General features: G+C 39.9%; 1 protein-coding gene across 6 annotated transcripts in view; it reads right to left on the bottom strand.

The window, feature by feature from the left end:
- dcun1d4 (DCN1, defective in cullin neddylation 1, domain containing 4 (S. cerevisiae)) overlaps nucleotides 1-18,839 on the bottom strand; it is a 66,134-nt gene that overhangs the window by 22,083 nt on the left and 25,212 nt on the right. For 5 of the 6 annotated variants that reach the window (XM_072569214.1, XM_072569234.1, XM_072569242.1 and 2 more), the window contains 2 exons: nucleotides 14,370-14,464; nucleotides 3,196-3,266 (listed from right to left, as the gene is read on the bottom strand). In XM_072569214.1, the coding sequence (XP_072425315.1) occupies nucleotides 3,196-3,266; nucleotides 14,370-14,464 (166 nt within the window). Of the gene's footprint in view, nucleotides 1-3,195; nucleotides 3,267-14,369; nucleotides 14,465-15,742; nucleotides 15,890-18,839 lie in introns of all 6 variants that reach the window. The other variant, XM_072569257.1, reaches the window with a different exon arrangement.

Below are 18,839 nucleotides of genomic sequence, written 5' to 3'. Positions count from 1 at the left end.
TAACGTTAGCGATCTGTCTACATGAGTTGCTGCATTTAGATGGGACACATGGCTGCCACTGTACACAGGTGGTACAGTATGAATATTGAAATTGTTAGATGGGGTGTCAATCAAGCAGGCTACTTTATTCTGGATGGTGTTCAGCTTTGAGTGTTGCTGGCATTCTACCTATCCAAGCAAAGGGAGAATATTTCATTTCTTCCCAATGTGCCTTGTAGGTAATGGACAGGCAACAGGGGAAGAGAGGTGATGAATTATTTCATACAGAACTCCTAGCCTCGGACTTCCTCTGGTAGGCACAGTTTTTACATGGCTGGTCTACTTCAGTTGCTGGTCAATGCTAACCCCCATAACATTCAAAGTGATGATTCAGAGATGGAAATGCCATTGAACATCAAGCAGCAACAGTTAGATTCTCTTCTGTTGAAGCAGGCCATTGCCTGGCACTCGCACCACAAATGTTGCTCATCAGCTCAAACATGAACTCTAAGGAGTCATAAATGATGACCACTGTTCACTTAAAGCAGAGCTTGACCTCTGTCCCAACAAGGGGCATCATTGAAGCGGCAAGATGATGGCCCAATGTATTATCATCAATAGATTAGTAATTTAGAGATCCAGATAATGTTCTGGGGACCTGAATTTGAGTCCTGTCTTGGCAGTTTGTGGAATTTGAATTCAATAAAGAAATCTGGACTGAGGAACCTAAATGTGAGCATGAAACCACCAAGAGTCAGAAAAACCTATCTGGGTTCACTAATGTCTTCAAGTGGTCTGAAATCTATCCCATTCAGCACAGTAGTGGGACCACACATGATGGATGGAATCTGCAATGTGAATGCAAGATCTCATCTTCACAAGAACTCCTAACGATATTGTAATGGACAGATGCATCTGCAACAGGTGGACTGTTAAGGAGGTGGTCAAGTTGGTTCCCTCATCACCTGTTGTAGAGTTATACCCTTTAGGAATTGGTCAGTTTAAATCTGTTATGGTGCTACAAAGCCAATCTTGGCAATGGTCACTCTAAAGGCACGTCTAAGTGGTGTTCGATATGGAGAACTAATTCATCAGCTTTTCTTCCTTTTTCTTGGAGCTGGTGATGAAAACAGGCAGACACAAACACAGTAAGATAAAGAGGCAAAAAGCAAGTCAATTGGGGGTGCAGGAGGTGGGGGAGGGGGTGGGTTAGCAAGAGAGAAGAGAGGCATAATCAGTAGTTTTCCTTGGCCACATTTGTCCTGACACCTGCCTTCATGGAATCGATGTTGAGGCCTCCTACTTCAACTCTCTATTTACCACTGTACTATCACATCTAATGGGTCTGTCAGTGGAATGGGATATATCCCAAGATGGCTAAATTTGGGACACTGTTTGGAAGGCGAGTTTCTTTCAGGCTTTTCTTGATTAGTCTGTGGGGCAGATCTCAAATTTTGACACTTGCCCTAGATGTTACTAAAGAGAACTTTGCTATGTTAATAGAGCTGCACATATAGTCATTCCTGATGAGTTGGTCAGTGCCAGTTGATCTATTCAGTTTCACTCCTTTTGTCAGACTTTAAGCTGTTTATATACAACTGAGTGGCTTGCGAGGCCATTTCAGAGGGCATTTAAAGATTGCTGTTGGCTTTGAATCAGTGTCATGAGGCCAAAGCAGGTGAGGAGAGCAGCACTTTCTTTCCTTAAATGGACATTAATGAACTTCAACTAGCATTTTTGAAATCATAGTTTATAAAACAGCATAAAAGTCCAAACTGTCAAGTAGTATACGTCTGACAGTGCTATGCTTTCAATTCCTTGCCTAAAATATTTAAAAAGCTGTTTGGTTATTTCAATCAAAATAGCACTTGCACAATCTGAACTTGTGGGGGTATTGGTGAATACTTTAGTCCACTAGTGCAGAAAATAAAAGGGATAATATCAGTTCACTGCATTCTAATGAGTCTGATCCTGGTTTTTGGTGTGTGCATCAAAAGTAACACACTTTTCCAGAAGGGCACAGCAGAGCACCCAGGAGAAAGATCAACAATCTTCACAAGCAGGATAAATCCTAAGATTCAGCAGGACCAATTAGGTTTGGAATAAGTTTTTAAAAAACCCTTATTCCTACAGATCATTTTTGTTAAGGTATGTTAAAAATAAATTATTTGGTCCATCGGGAATAGTGCAATTGCTATTATTAATTAAACTTCTGCAACAAAAACATTTATCTTTAAATGCTATTGTAGACTGACTCAGCAACGATTTATAGCTAGGTCTCCAATTAGCCCTCACTATATTCCATTTGAATTTTCAAATTTCAATTTTTTAAAAAAAAACTTTATTGGAAAGGAAATTAGTGGGGAAAATGTTGGAGAAATGGAAAAGAAAATGACAGATTTCAACTGTTAGTATAGAATCACTTGTACTCTTGAATATTCATTTCTGGTTTGAATTAGTCTCTTCAAAACACCAATTCTACAATTGTAAGAGAGACTTGATATACTTAATTGTATTAGAAGGAAAAGGCAGAATAAAAAGGGGAATTAGAAACAAGACAGATACAAAAGATTAGTACTATTGCCTATGTGCAGGATAAGCATTTTTTTTGGTTGAACGGTCTATTTCCATGGTGTTACAACTATCCATTTCCAGGCTATCTGCTGTTTTATGTAAGCAGTGCCAATTTGCTCAAATGTTAGCACCAAATATATTAACCATTTTTAATGCAGTTTTCTTGCAAAAGCTACACATTACTTATTCTCATTTAAATAACTGACACAAACATCTTTTGACAGTTGCAATTTTCTCCCTCAAGCAAAAACTAAAATTCTGCAATTCTTAAAAAATTGGATTGCAATTAGTCAGCAGAAAGATCCATTTCTAGCTCACAAAAAGGACATGACTTTTCACTTTCAGGGAGATGGTTTGTCATCATCTGCATATACTGTCAAGTCTTCTGAAAAGCTGTAAAATTGTATATCTGTCTTATAGTTTGTGACCACTACATTATGTTCAATTCCTTAAAGTGCCAAAACATAAACTGTTCCATAATCCTGAAAATCTCTACACATCATAAACATAGAAAAGGTTCAGCCTAGCTTTCTCATAAATACACAATACTAAAGCAGTTTAACGTTAATGCTTAAAACAAAATTTTTAAAAGTCTATGTTAGCCTTTTTCCACTGTTCTATGTCTTACAAACGAGCACTTACATTTTCAGGTTCAACTCCAATATCTTCACAGAATTTCTCCATGTCTTCAGGGCCTATAACATCATCACTACCTGCAACATAGCACATTACTTTGATATTTTGTTGCAATACTTTCCCAGAGTAATGCCAGACAGTGATGATCTATCTCTGCAAACAAATTTCTGATGGCAACAAATACCCTTACAGTTACAACGTTTAATTTAGTTTGGAGCAGCAGTTCCAAAATATAGGGTAGTCTCACATAGTCAGGAATACATTGCTGAAAATCTAACCGGAATCTATGTTAAAACTGGAGCTATTTTCATGGGCATTCCTTAGCATAAGTATAAAACACTCTACCCAACCTCCACAGTGAAGTACGGAGTTTAAAATGGTTAACTTCATACATTGGAAAATTAAACATATCCCACTCCACCATATAATTAGATAATGGCTGCTCATCTACCGCTCTTATCATTAGTCTCCAGAAATCTATGTACTTCTGTCATGACCATGCTCAATGACTGAGCTGTCACATCTCATTGAATTAGAAAACTGCAAAGATTTACTATCCAGTGCGAGATGAAATTTTTCCTCATCTCAGTCCTTTAACCTGAAACGATGTCTCATGGCTTTAAGGCTCACTTGCAAGGATAAATATTAACATTCATTCTGTCATGCCTTTTAAGAATTTTGTCAGTATCAATTAAGTGAATTCATTCTTTGAGATATTAGGGAGTAAGATCTGGTCTCCAAATTTTACAACCTTAGAGATAGTGCAATGGAGGGTCACATTCTCCCCATGGGAAGTGCAACTCTCTTCAGGAAAGCAGCCAAAACAGTAAACAATACTCCAATGCACTATCATAGCACTACGAGACTCACCGATGGCCAACACATCCAGATATCTTTGAAACAACCAGCTTACTATGATCTACCTGTGCTGCCTGAAAGCAAAGCTTTTTGCTGTACTTAGGCAAATCAATAAAACAAATCAAAGTGTGAAGTGATGCACTTTGGGAGGCTAACTAGGCAAGGAAAAACAGTAGGAAGGAGACCATGTCAAATGGACCATGTGTTTATATCCATAGGTCCTTGAAGGCAGCTGGACCAGAATAGATAAGGTTACGGCACATCTCTGGAGCCAACTGGACTTGAACCTAGACTTCTGGCCCAGAGGTAGGAACACTACTACTGCACTACAAGAGCACACAGTCTCCACATCTATTGCACCGCAATTCAATTGCACTTCATATTTTCTTATCAACCTGTTCAATGATTTATTGCACACTACGCGAACAGGCAGCACTGAACCTGGGCCTCCTGGCTCAGAGGTAGGAAAACTATTACTGTGCCACAAAATCACTGACCTACACTTACATAAATGCTCTTTACACACAACTAAATATTTTTTCCTACCAAATCATAGAATCTCTATTGTATGTAAAGAGGTTATTCAGCCCATCGGGTCCTCCAAACTGCAACATTCAGCATGGTTAATCAACTTAACTTGAACATCTTTGGACTGTGGCAGGAAGCCCACACAGACATGGAGAGGATGTGCAAACTCCACACAGACAATCGGCCAAGGGTGGAATTGAACCCAGATTCCTGGCGCTGTGAGGCAGCAATGCTAACCACAACCATCATGCTGTCTATTTCGGATTTATTAACCACCACCAGTAAATAACTAGTGTTTTCCAATTCATTGCTCTTAACTGGTTTTGTAAAGTAATGCAGATCATCATGTTCTTAAATCCAAATCGATACAGATTGTGAAAAGCATGGTTGTAGCACTGATCCTTGTGACACCCAATTAGCACCAGCCTGCCATGGCAAGAATGATTAATTTATTCCTACAGTTTTTTGTTTGTTAATCAATTCTCAGTCCATACAAGCATATTTCCTTCAATTAGTAATTGGTCAGAAGACTCGCCATTATCTGGAACACACAAGTGTTACACTGGTACTATCAAACCAGGGGCAGATATGCAGAAAAGAGCAAATTCAGTGACTTACCTCAACTAAGAGCATTGTTCAATTGAAAGCCTACACGGATGGGAGGTTAAAACAGTCAAGTGGAGTGTTATACCTAAAACAAGTTCCTCAGGTTTCCCACTGTAGTCAGCTAGCTAGATCACAAACCAATTTTAATGTATATGGATTGGATGGAAGTTGACTGGGAACAACCCTCTATACAATGCTGTTCAGGGTCCTGCCATTAACTGGAAATCTTTCCTGAATATTTCATCACCCAAAGTGCAGCATCTCACATTTACATGATTAAACTCTACCAGCCACTTCGCTAACCATATCTGCAACCGATCTATATCCTACTGTATCCCTTAACTTTGTGCACTATCCACAACTCTACCAATTTTCATATCATCTGCAAACTTATTAACCCACCCATCTACATTTTCATCCAAGTCATTCATACTTATCACAAACAGCAGAGGTCCTAGTACAGATCCCTGCAGAACACAGCTAGATAAGGTGGTTAAAATGGCTAGTCAAGGACGTTCAGCCTTAAAAAACAAACACTCTTCTACCACTACTTGTGCCTTCTGGGCAAGCCAATTCAAAATCCAAAACTGCCAAGTCAACTTAAGTCCCATGCATCTTAAATCTTCTGGAAGAGCCAACCTGGATAAGGGACATTGTCAAAAGCCTTACTGGCATCCACTGCTTGACCTCATTTATCACCTCCTTGAAAAATTCAAATCTAGTTAGTAAGACATGACTTGCCCCGCACAAAGCCATGCTGACCATCCCTAATTAGGTCATGCTTTTCCAAATGCACCTAATTCCTATCCATGAGAATTTTCTCCAGGAGCTTCCCAACCACTGGTGAGACTTATAGAAACATAGATGATAGGAGCAGAAGGTGGCATTCAGCCCTTCAAGCCTGTTCCACTATCCATCACAATCGTCCAACTCAATAGCCTAATCCTGCTTTACCCCCAGAACCGTTGATCCCATTTGCCCCAAGTACTGTATCTAGCTACCTCTTGAATCCATTCAATGTTTTGGCATCAACTACTTCCTGTGGTAATGAATTCCACAGGCTGATCACTTTTGGAGACCTCAACAGTCTACCCTTAAATCTCAGACAGTGACAATTGGTTCTGAATGCACCCATCATCAGGAACATCCTCCCTGCATCTACCCCATCTAGTCCTGTTAGAATTTTCTAAATCGGTTACATCTCCCCCTCACTTGTCTGAACTCCAGCAAAAACAATATCTATCTTCATACGTCAGTCCCGCCATCCCTAGAATCAGCTCAGTAAACCTTCCTCAGAGAAGGAGACCAAAACTACACACAATATTCTAGATGTGGTCTCACCAAGGCCCTGTATAACTACAGCAACACATCCATGTTCCTGTACCCAAAACCTCTCACAATAAAGGCCAGCATACCATTTGCCTTCTTTACCACCTGCTGCACCTGCATGCTTGCCTTCAGCAATTGGTGCTCAAGGACGCCCAGATCCTGCTGCACACTCCCTTCTCCCAATTTACAGCCATTGAGATAGTACTCTGCCTTCTTGTTTTTGCTTCCAAAGTGAATAATCTCACATTTATCCAAATTATACTGCATTTACCAATAAATTGCCCACTCACCCAATCTGTCTGGATCATACATACTTGAAGGACCTCTGCAACCATGTCACAGTTCACCCTCCCATCCAACTTTATCATCTGCGAACTTTGGGATTTTACATTTTGTTCCATCATCTAAATCATTAATATTGTGAATAGGAGTATCAGCACTGATCATTGTGGCACCCCACTAGTTACTGCCTGCCAATTTGAAAATGACCCATTAATTCTTGCTCCTTGCTTCCACTCTGCCAACCAGTTTTCTATCCAACTTGGTATATTTCCCCCAATCCATGCACTCTAATATTGCACAATAATTTCTTGTCAGATTTTGTCAAACATTTTCTGAAAGTTCAAATATATCATGTTGACTGGCTCCCTCTAGTCAACTCTACTAATTACATCTTCAGAGAATTTCAACAGATTTGTCAAGCATGATTTCCCCTACATGAACCCCTGATGACACTCTGATTCTGTCACTGCTTTTTAAATGCTCCTCGAGAAAGTCCTCAATAATGGATTCAAGAATTTTCCCCATTTTAGGCTTACTGGTCTATCATTCACTGGTTTCTCTCTACCTCCCTTTTTGAATATTGGAGTGACATTGGAGAGTAGATAATCTGCAGGGACTATTCCATAGTCTTTAGAATCCTGCAAAATGACAAATGCACTCACTATTTCTAGAGCCACTTTAAGTACTCTGGGATTCTCAGGCTCTGGTGATTTATCCAACTTCAATCCCCTCAATCTTCCCAGCACTATTTCTCCACTAATTTTGGTCTCCCTCAGTTCTTCTCTCTCACTAAACTCACCGGTCTGTGGGTTCCTGGATTATCCCTATTTCCCTTGTGAACAGAGGAACAACATTTGTTACTCCCCAGTCCTCCAGGACCTCTTCAGCGGCTAGCAAGGATAAACATCTTGGTTAAGGCCCCAGCAATCTCCTCTCTTGCCGTCTCAACAACCTAGAATAGGTACCATTACGCCTCGTGGACTTATCCAGTCACAGGTAGATAGGATATTGAAAGTGGTGTTTGGTACGCTTGTTGCAGCTGTACAGGAGATTGGTTAGGCCACTTTTGGAATATTACATGCAGTTCTGGTCTCCCTTCAATAGGAAGAATGTTGTGAAACTTGAAAGATATACAAGGATGTTGTCAGGGTTGAGCCATAGAGAGAAGGTGAATAGACTTGGGCTATTTTTCCTGAAGGGTTGGAGTCTGAGGGGTAACCTTAGAGGTTTTATAAAATGAGGGGTATGGAAAAAGTAAATAGACAAGATCTTTCTCTTCATGTGGGGGAGTCCAAAACCTGCAGGGCATAGTTTTAAGGTGAGGGGGAAAGATTTAAAACTGATCCAAGGGGCAACATTTTCATGCAGCAGGTGGTACGTATATGGAATGAGCTGCCAGAGGAAGTGGTGGAGGCTGGTACAATTATAACATTTAGAAGGCACCTGGATGAGTACAAATAGGAAGGGTTGAAGGGGATATGGGCCAATTACTGCCAAATGGGACTAGATTTATTTAGGATATCTTGTCAGCATGGACTTGGACTGACGGGTCTGTTTTCGTGCTGCACATCTCTGACACTAATATTCATCAAGAGACCCAATACCACTTTCTTTATCTCAAAATGCCCTGGCATATTAGCATGCTCCATACGTCTCAATATCCTCCATGTCCTAATCCTGGGTGAAAACTGAAGCCAAGTACTCATTTAGGATCTCACCCATAGCTTCTCCCTCCATGCACAAGTTCCCTCCTTAATCCTTGAGTGGTCCTATCCTCTTGTTTTTAATATATCTGTAGATTGCCTTGGGATTCTCTTTAACCCCACCTGACAAGTCCATTTCATTGTTCCTTAGTTCTTGTTTTCTTTACATTCCTCACAGGCCCGGTCTGATTTTAACTACCTAAAGCTTATACGCCCTCCATTTTGCCTTTTGACCGAATTCATAAAATCTTTCCTTTTCAAAGGATGCCTTCCCTTGCCATCCTTGTTTTTACTCCTTATTGGAACATATCTGGACTTGAACTTTGATCAGTAGATTTTAAACAACTCCCATATGTCAAATGTGGACTTGTTCGATAATGGCTCCCCCTAATTAACACTCCACTGTTCCTGCCTAATACTGCCCCCTCTCAATTTAGTACCTTCCTGTAAAGTCCCGACTTATCCTTATGATAGTCATAGAGATGTACAGCATGGAAACAGATTCTTTGGTTCAACTCATCCACGCCGATCAGATATCCCAACCCAATCTAGCCCCACCTGCCAGCACCCGGCCCATATCCCTCCAAACCCTTCCTATTCATATATCCATCCAAATGTCTCTTAAAATGTTGCAAGTGTACCAGCCTCCACCACTTCTTCTGGCAGTTCATTCCATACACGTACCACCCTCTGCGTGAAAACATTGCCCTTTAGGTCCCTTTTATATCTTTCCCCTCTCACCCTAAACCTATGTCCTCTAGTTCTGGACTCCCCTAACCCCGGGAAAAGGCCTTATTTATTTACCATATCCATGCCCCTCATGATTTTAAAAACCTCTATAAGGTCACCCCTGAGCCTCCGAAGCTCCAGGGAAAACAGCCCCAGTCTATTCAACCACTCCCATTGGCTCAAATCCTCCAATCCTGGCAACATCCTTGTAAATCTTTTCTGAACCATTTCAAGTTTTACAACATCCTTCTGATGGAAAATAGGCAAAGTCTTTTCCCTGGGATCGGGGAGTCCAGAACTAGATGGCATAGGTTTAGGGCGAGAGGGGAAAGATGTAAAAGAGACCAATGGGGGCAACTTTTTCCACACAGAGGGAGGTACGTGTATGGAATGAGCTGCCACAGGAAGTGGAGGAGGCTGGTACACTTGCAACATTTAAGAGGAATTTGGATGGGTATATGAATAGGAAGGGTTTGGAGGGATATGGGCTGGGTGCTGGCAGGTGGGACTAGATTGGGTTGGGATATCTGGTTGTCATGGACAGGTTGGACCGAAGGGTCTGTTTCCATGCTGGACATCTCTATGACTGTATGAAGGAGACCACAATTACATGCAATATTCCAACAGTGGCCTAACCAATGTCCAGTAAACCGCAACATGATCTCCAAACCCCTGTACTCAATACTCTGACCAATAAAGGAAAGCATACCAAACGCCTTCTTCACTACCCTATCTACCTGCGACTCCACTTTCAAGGAGTTATGAACCTGCACTTCAAGGTCTCTTTGTTCAGCAACACTCCCTAGGGCCTTACCATCAAGTTCTCCTAAGATTTGCTTTCCCAAAATACAGCACCTCCATCTGCCACTCTTCAGCCCATTGGCCCATCTGGTCAAGATCCTGTTGTAATCTGAGATAACCTTCTTCGCTATCCACAGCACCTCCAATTTCGATGTCACCTGCAAACTTACTATACCTCCTATGCTCACATCCAAATCATTTATATAAATGACAAAAAGTTGTGGACCCAGCACCGATCATTGTGGCACTCCACTGCTCACAGGACTCCAGTCCGAAAAACAACCTCCCACCACCAATCTCTATCTTCTACCTTTGAGCCAGTTCTGTATCCAAATGGCTAGTTCTCCCTGCATTCTGTGAGATCTAACCTTGCTAACCAATCTCCCAGGGGGAACCTCAAACACCTCACTGAAGTCCACATAGGTCACATCTACTGCTCTGCCCTCATCAATGCTATTTGTTACTTCTTCAAAAAATTCAACCAATTTTGAGAGACATTATTTCCCACGTACAAAGCCATGTTGACTATCCCTAATCAGTTCTTGCCTTTCCAAATACATGTACATCCTGTCCCTCAGGATGCCCTCCAACAACTTGCCTACCACCAACATCAGGCTCACTGGTTTATAATTCATGGGCTTGTCCTTACCACTTTCTTAAATAGTGGCACCACGTTAGCCAACCTCCAGTCTTCCGGCACCTCATCTATGAGAATCAATGATACAAATATCTCAGCAAGAGGCCCAGCAATCACTTCATAGCGACCTGAAAACTTAGGCAGTTGCCATCACTGCTTCCAAAATGCTCCCCCACTGAAAAGGTCAGTCACCTGGTCAGGCTCAATAGCCAGTACAAGGTCCTGCATGGCCCCTCAGAGTTAAATTAGAGGAAATAGGTTTTAGTGACTGGGGATCTAAGTACAGGACAACCTCTATTATCTAAACAACACGAGTGGGGAGTATCTTGTTCAGATAACAAAAACGCTCCGATAACTTGGATCTTGTTCGGATAATCTGAAATCCAGTGAATCGATGTTCAGACAACCAAGGTTGTTCTATAGTTAGATACGTCCAAATTTAAATACGCTTAAACGGTGATCAAGAGGGCCAACTGTATCTTACAAACACAAGAACAGCATTTATTTTTAAATGAGGCTGCCCTGTGGCAGGGCAACTGATCCTTTGTAGCTTGGAAAATTTGAGAAGGTTTCATAATTGTTTGTGCAATCCAGATGATGTGTCTACTGCAACTGCATCAGCGAAAAGCATCTTCAAGAGTTTAATGGAGTGCTAATGACTTAATGAAGTTGAAGACAAGCAAGTGAACTTTACTGTAATCTGAAGCAACATACTATGTCCTGAAAAATCAAGACAAAAACAGGAGACACAGCCACTGAAAAGATGATAGAGGCAAAACAGGTGTCAGAGTGCCGTTTGTAGACAAAGTTGGATATTTCTCATGACTTCTGGCCTTATCAGGCAACAGTATTAGTGCCACCATGAGGTGCTCGAGGACAGATATTTGAATGATCCAAAACACAATGCTCAATATGCATGCAAGAGAAGCTTGGCCAGTAATCTATTTGTTCACTACATGAAATTGTAACCTGAAATTAGCACATGATGCTTCCAACTATGCAGCCAGGGCAGTGGTCACTGGGTAGTTTAAGCAGTTAAGACAGTTTAAAACAGGCATGCCTCTACCAGCATTTCAGGCAATGTTTTCAGATTCAACACCCCACCCTCAGGTTAAAAAGGTATGTCCTCTATTAAAGGGAGAAGCCATCCCTTCCCATCATCTAACCTGCTGGTCAGGACTTTGAGGCATACAAGCAGAAATCCCCCACTCCCACCTCCTTTACTCTAAGGAAAGCAACTCCAGCCTTCATACAACCACCCAAAGAATTGCAGATGCTGGAAGTCAGAAATAAAAACAGATATTCGGGAAAAACTGAGCATATGTAAAGTGAAAGCAGATTCAATGCTTCAGATTCAGTAACCCTTCTTCAAAATTCAAATTTTCATCACAACCACATAGCCTTTATATCAGTGCCTTCACTAACAAAGGCAAGTTTTAACCACCTTATCTACTCTTGTCTTGCTGCCTTCAAGGACCTATAGATATAAACACATGGTCCTTTTGACCCGGTCTCCTTCCTACTGTTTTCCCTTGCATAGTTAGCCTCCCAAAGTGCATCACTTCATACTTTGATTTGTTTCATTGATTTGCCCAAGTACAGTAAAAAGCTTTGCTTTCAGGCAGCACAGGTAGATCATAGTAAGCAAGGACATATACAGCATAGGGTGCTTAGAGTGAGGCGTACAGATTACAAAGTACAGGGGGTGCACAAGGCAAGATTAACATTAACACGATTAACATTATTTGAAGTTAGAGAGCCCATTCATTAGGTTAATAAAAGCAGGAAATAAGCTGTTCTTGAACGTGCTGGCATACATCTTCTGTCTGACAGGGGGTTATAGGAGAGCATTACCAGGGTGGGAGGGGTCTTTGACAATGTTTTTAGGAGTACATTTCATTTGCTGCTTCACGAAGGGAAAATCATGGTCCTATGAGGAAAGGTTAGGCAGGCTAGGCCTATGCTGTGGAGTTTAGGGGAGTCTCGGCCAGGTAGATATCAAAATGATGCATACACTTGTGGGAGAATCTAGGACTAGGGAACATCATTTAAAGACGAGGGGTTGCCCATCTAAGAGAGCTACTGTCAGCATTGTGCAGCAATGGAAATGGACTCTTCAGTCCAACCAGTCTATGCTGAACATAATCCCAAAGCTAAACTAGTTCCACCTGCCTGCCTGCTCCTGGCTCGTCCCTCCAAACCTTTTCTATTCATGTACTTATCAAAATGCTTTTAAATGTTGTAATTGTACCTACATCCACTACTGCCTCTGGAAGTTCATCCCACACACAATCCATCTTCAGTTCATAAACTTTGCCCCCTCGTGTCTTTCTTAAAATGTCCTCTCACCTTAAAAACGTTCCCTCTAGTCTCGAAATCCTCCATCCCAGGGAGAAAACAACTACCATTAATTCCATCTATATCCCTCATTATTTTATAAACTTCTAGAAGGTTGCCTCTCAACTTCCTACCCGCCAATGAATAAAGCCCCAGCCTCTCTTGCTAACTCAAACCTTCCATACCTGGCAAGATCCTGGTAAATCTCTTCTGAAGCTTCTTCAGCTTAATAATATCCTTCCTATAACTGGGCAAGGAGCACAGTACATCAGAAGAAGCCTCACTAATGTTCTATACAACCTCAATTTAATTCCCAACTCCTAGACTCAAAAGGTCTGAGCAAATGAAGACAAACGTGCTAAATGTCTTCTTAACCACCCTGTGATGGATGCAGGACATTTGGACAAGTACACGAATAAGAAGAAATGTTTGGAAGGATATGGGTCAAACACAGGCAGGTGCAACTAGTTTAGTCTGGGAACATGGTTGGTGTGGACTAGTTGGACCAAAGGGTTTCTGTTTCCAAGTTGTATGACTGTATGGCTATATGACTATAACTGTGCAAACTAAACCCACCAATTTATTAAGTGTTATTTAACCATGCAAATAACTGATATGACTGCAACATGCTAGTTTTAGCGAGTTTTGAGAAGACTTGTAGTTTAAAGTATAAACTTTAGAAATAGCAAGTCTTATACAACCTCACCAACTAAGAAAGCAAACTTAATAATCATAGAATCCCTACAATGTGGAAACAGCCCTTCAGCCCAGCAAGTCAACACCTCCGAAGAGGCGTATCCCACTCAGACCCATTCCTCTATTCCACATTTAATCCAGACTAACACACCTAAAACATCCCTGAACACCTGTGCAATTTAGCATGGCCAATTCACCTAACCTGCTGATCTTTGGATTGTGGAAGAAAACCAGAGCACCCAAGGAAAACCACGCAGACATGGGGAGAATGTGCAAATTCCCCACAGACAATCACCAGAGGCTGGAACTGAACCCAGGTCCCTGGTGCTATGAGGCAGCAATACTAGCCACTATGCCACCCTAAACATGACATTAACTTTGTAAGCCATGCTGGCTCCACAAAGAAGGCAGAATACGCGGGAGCTTTAGTAGCAAGCGTCGCATCAATTATTCATTTGGGACTAAACAACACCATCTACCAATAACTTACAAAAGGTGATAAGTTATTTTTTAAAAAAAGAAATTCTTCCTTCCCTTTCCCTCCCATACATTTGTCTCTATCACTCAGCACATTTTGTGAAAACATTTAGATAGTTCTGTGGATTCCAAGTTGACAGCCATCATCTTAAGGGCATATTGATTAGTTAGCACTGAACTCTAGCATTTACACATACCTGCATACTCATAGAACCACTCCAAGCATCGCTTAGTGGAGAACCCCTCCTCTTCAGGCTTCATCCTGTTAGAGTCTTGCTTCTTGTACATGGTGCTATAGAAAAGACAAAATATACCATGTAAAGAGAGTTCATCTTAAATTCTCTGATACTAGTTACCTGATTTTACCCATTAACTGTAGCATTTGGAAGCATATGCCTTTTAACAAGAGGGGTTTTCTGGGCATGAAGAGTACTTCAATACTAACAATAAAACACTTTCTCCAGCAGATCTCTCCTCACATAAATAAGACACTCCTTTGTAGGCATAGTAATTACCATCTATCTAGGATAATACATTCTGAGAAAGAAAGTCAGGAGATACTAAATTCTGAACAAAGTCCAAGAAGCAAGCTCCTGAAATTAAATGTTATACAAAAATTAGGAAATTATTTAACCTGACATTTCAATAAACCAGATTCCCCATGACATCTCCAACTGAATATGTGCAAAGATAACTGGCAATTTAAATTTCATCACTGAAAGGCCAAGGCCATAAGGAAAATTTAAACTTGACTAAACCTTATCATCCTGTTCAAATCAACGTTCATCCCCTTATTCGTACTAGACATCCACTTCCATCCAAAAATTGTTTTCATTTACAACTTACTTTTATATTTTAGACTCCCTTTGTCATTAAAACATCTTCAAATATTCACTACACCTTTGGACACTTGCTTTGTCTCTTCCCTTTCCCACTTCAATCTGCAATCATAGATCTTTCAGCTATCTTGATCCTACTACACTCTAAAATTGTGCCTTAAAATGCTCTGCTATGATACAATTCTCTCAACATTCTTAAGCATCATTAAAATAACTTTTAGTCAATGCCTTCAGTTATAAAATTTCTGCTATCTTTCAAGTTACTCACATCACAAATGCATTCATATTTATATTGCCCATTATGGTGTAATGTAAGCAGTTACTTCTTATGCTCTTCAAAGTGTTTGAAGCCACATGAGAGGGAGGTGATGCAAAGATAAACTTAGTACATTGCTGCAATGTTATCCTGGATGGTGCTAAGCCTCTTGATCAAGGTTGCAGCTGTACCCACAGCGGAGACACAAGATCTGCAGTCACACTCCTAACATGTGCCTTGCATACTGTTGAAAGACTTTGAGAGGATCAGGTAGCCAGTTGCAAAAAGGTAGCAAAGTAGAGGCACAACTTTAAATTTAGTATTTTGGAAAAGTTAATCAAACCAACCCATGACAACTGCAAGTTACCTTACAGCCAACCAATGGGAAATGAGAGTCTAAAATGCTATACTTGTTGTACTAACAAAAGTGCAACATAATCAAAGCTGAAGTGAGTGTTAAATCAAGTAAAAAAACCTAGTATTTTGTTTCTGTAGATTAAGCACTGTAGTCATTAGCCCTAAGGAAAGGAGGCATCAATTGGCATCTTCACTGCACATCATTTGTTCATTCTTCAGCATGGATCCATCAAGTAATTCCCTCTTCAAATGACAATCCCCAAGTCTGTAGAAAGAGATAAAAGCAATATTCTTGGTCATATGACATCCTATAACCTCCTTTGTCAGTGTGCATAAATGATTGCACTGTACACATATCGAGCATCAAGAACCAAATCTTGATGTTACGAAATTGCTGGTTGAACTAGAGTTTCTGTATAGATTTGTACACAAGAATCACGTCTTGTTTCATAAACAGAAGTTAACAAAAAAAAAAACATGACCACTGTATCTAAAGATAGTCCAGAAAATAAAGTCACAAGGCCTCAAACCACAGGACCATACACAGAATCCAAATGAAGCTTTGGAGTCAGACTATAGGAAGCAACAAGGGTTTGTCCCAGATTCATCACTGGGTTTACAAAGCATACCTGAAACGACCTCAAAATTAGCCTGCAAGTCATATTTGAATCAAAGATTCAAATGCACAACGCCACACTATTCCCTTAAATAGGTACAATTATCTGACTTTTGGACACAAAGGACAGAATTTTCTGAAATGGACGAATAAGTTATCAGCTAAAATCCAGGCTACATTTTTCAAATCAGTTAAGCAATGGCACAAGAGCAGAGAGATGACCAAAATGGAATAGCTGTTCAATTGAGCTTTGATAGGGGTTTCATACAAGCCTCTGGTAAATTTGATGGTCACGTCAAATGCAGCATCTTTAACATAAACCATCACCGAAACAAAAACAAGCAATGACATCAGGAAGAACAAAAATATTTAAGAACAGAAAACTAATATAGCCAACACGTTTGTCCATTTGGTAGATAATTCAATTAGTCAGCTTCTATCATCCAATCCATTTGAATGTGTTTAGGCTATAGCATTCTGCTTCTATGTTTTCCAAGGTAGCTATGCTACAAGCTCATCAATGTTCTGGTGAAAAACCTCCAGATAACTTGCACAACATCTGATTGGACATTTGCTTCAAATGAAAGGCAAGAGCTTTGAAGTAAAAACAAATTGCTGGAAAAGCTCAGCAGGTCTGGCAGCATCTGTGAAGAGAAATCAGAGTTAACATTTTGGGTCAAGTCACCATTCCTCAGAATGGTCTGAAGTGTTTATTACAAACCAACGTCACAGACAAATGGGAGAATTTAATTTTCTAATAAAAACAGGTTTTCCTATCTGCAAAACATTCTATTTTTAAAGTTTCTTAGACTATTTATTTTCCTTTTGAAATAGGGTTTCAGGAAAACATACCACAATCAGTTTGCGAAGTCCAATTTAAAAATAACCCACAGCAATTTCTTTGGGGTTAAAAGTAAATACAGTTTATTACTGCATTCAAAATTTGAGGAGGAATATTTTACACCATGCATTCACACATATTTGCATCCAAGAAAGATGCAGAAAGAGAAAAGGATAGATGGATTAAAAATTATTTATAATCAAAAGATATCAGAATTAATTCACATGAATTAGAGAATCCACTAAGTCAGTGCCAATGCAGTATCTCAGTTGGCAGTGCACAAAAGTCCATTCCACAGGAGTGCAGATGCACAGAGACTCAGATGTTTTCAGCACAGGAAGCAATTACATCCACAATCGTCAACAATGCAGTCAAATTGCTGATGAAAGTACAGAGTTGTAAGTTGTAAGTGCAGAGGGAATTAGTTCACTCTGCAGGCAAAATACAGGATTCATTCCAAAATTTTGAGACATCGACATAAGAGACAAGCATTAGCTATATGTGGAGCTGCTTGTGTTTCTGCTATTACAAGCAAACTCATTAAAGAGGTCAAAAACTAAATTAAAGACTATTCAAACAAACCAGCAGCTTGAATCATGTCAATGAAGTTTCAGGTTGAGGCACTCAGCTATTGAGGTGTATTTGATGTCCACTTGGCAGAAACCATTGCTTTGCAGAAACCAGATAATTGTGGAGTCATTTGCACCAAGACATTGAAATTAGTTGTGACTGTCTCCTTTGTTAAGAACTAGCGGAGGTAGACCATTCCCTTTTGTTGGTTTGGCTGAAAATTCATAATTCAAGGAGTGCAACATCCCAAGAAGTGAGGAGTTTAATTTTGTCCTGGTAACTGCTCAAAATTTCCAGAGTAGCCAACGTGCCCATTGCGTTTAATAGCAGAATTTTGAAATCAAGCAAGAGCCTTTATTTTAAAAAAAAAAGCATTTAATTTTTTTTTGGCAGCTAGAATTTAATTTAGGATCTCATTCTGTTGCTGGGCATACATGGTTGAAAGGAAGTAAAGTTATCACAAAATCTAGTACAAGGCAAAATGAGCACTCAATTTATTCCACTAGTGAGAACAGTAAACTATTTTCTAGCTGAAATCTATTTAACGAAATACAGGATTTTCTTTCTAGAAAAAGAAAAAACTCCTACCAGTCAAAACCATTAAGTATCTCATGAAATTGTTCATGAAAGAAAACAAAATGATCATACCATTTGCTTTTTAAAAAGCACAATTTTAAAGAAACAATAAGTTAATACTTCTGCTACAGGGATTGCTAAAATCAATTTATGCTTTAAACACAGCTTTCTAATACTCCATTTGAGTTGCAAATGTCCTTTTTTGACAAAGAAAACATGCAAGATGTATTAATTGATTGTTCAAATACATCCAGCATTGTTTGATTTTATACTTCAATTTATTCCTAAAATTATAATAAAGGATCAATCATTGCAGAATTCTGCAACAAGACATTAGTCTTCTGGGGTTAAATGGTGCTCACATTTCCCAACATAACTGAACCAAACTCTTCAATTTTAATTTTGCCACTTGTCTTTACAGTCCAGTTTTTGATGGCAGACATGAATCATTAACTTTCTTTGCATTTTTTCCACAGTGTTAAAACATTTAACCACCATCGCTGATTTATGAGAATAGAAATTCATGTAAATTCAAGAAAACATTTGATAATAAGAGCAATATTTAAAATACAGATTACAAAGATGCAGAAGTTAAGCTATAGTTATACAAAG

Source organism: Chiloscyllium punctatum, chromosome 1 (assembly GCF_047496795.1).
Source record: "Chiloscyllium punctatum isolate Juve2018m chromosome 1, sChiPun1.3, whole genome shotgun sequence".
Taxonomy (NCBI): Eukaryota; Metazoa; Chordata; class Chondrichthyes; order Orectolobiformes; family Hemiscylliidae; genus Chiloscyllium; species Chiloscyllium punctatum.
Note: the sequence above shows the minus strand (reverse complement) of the source record. Positions and strands in the feature narration are given on the sequence as shown.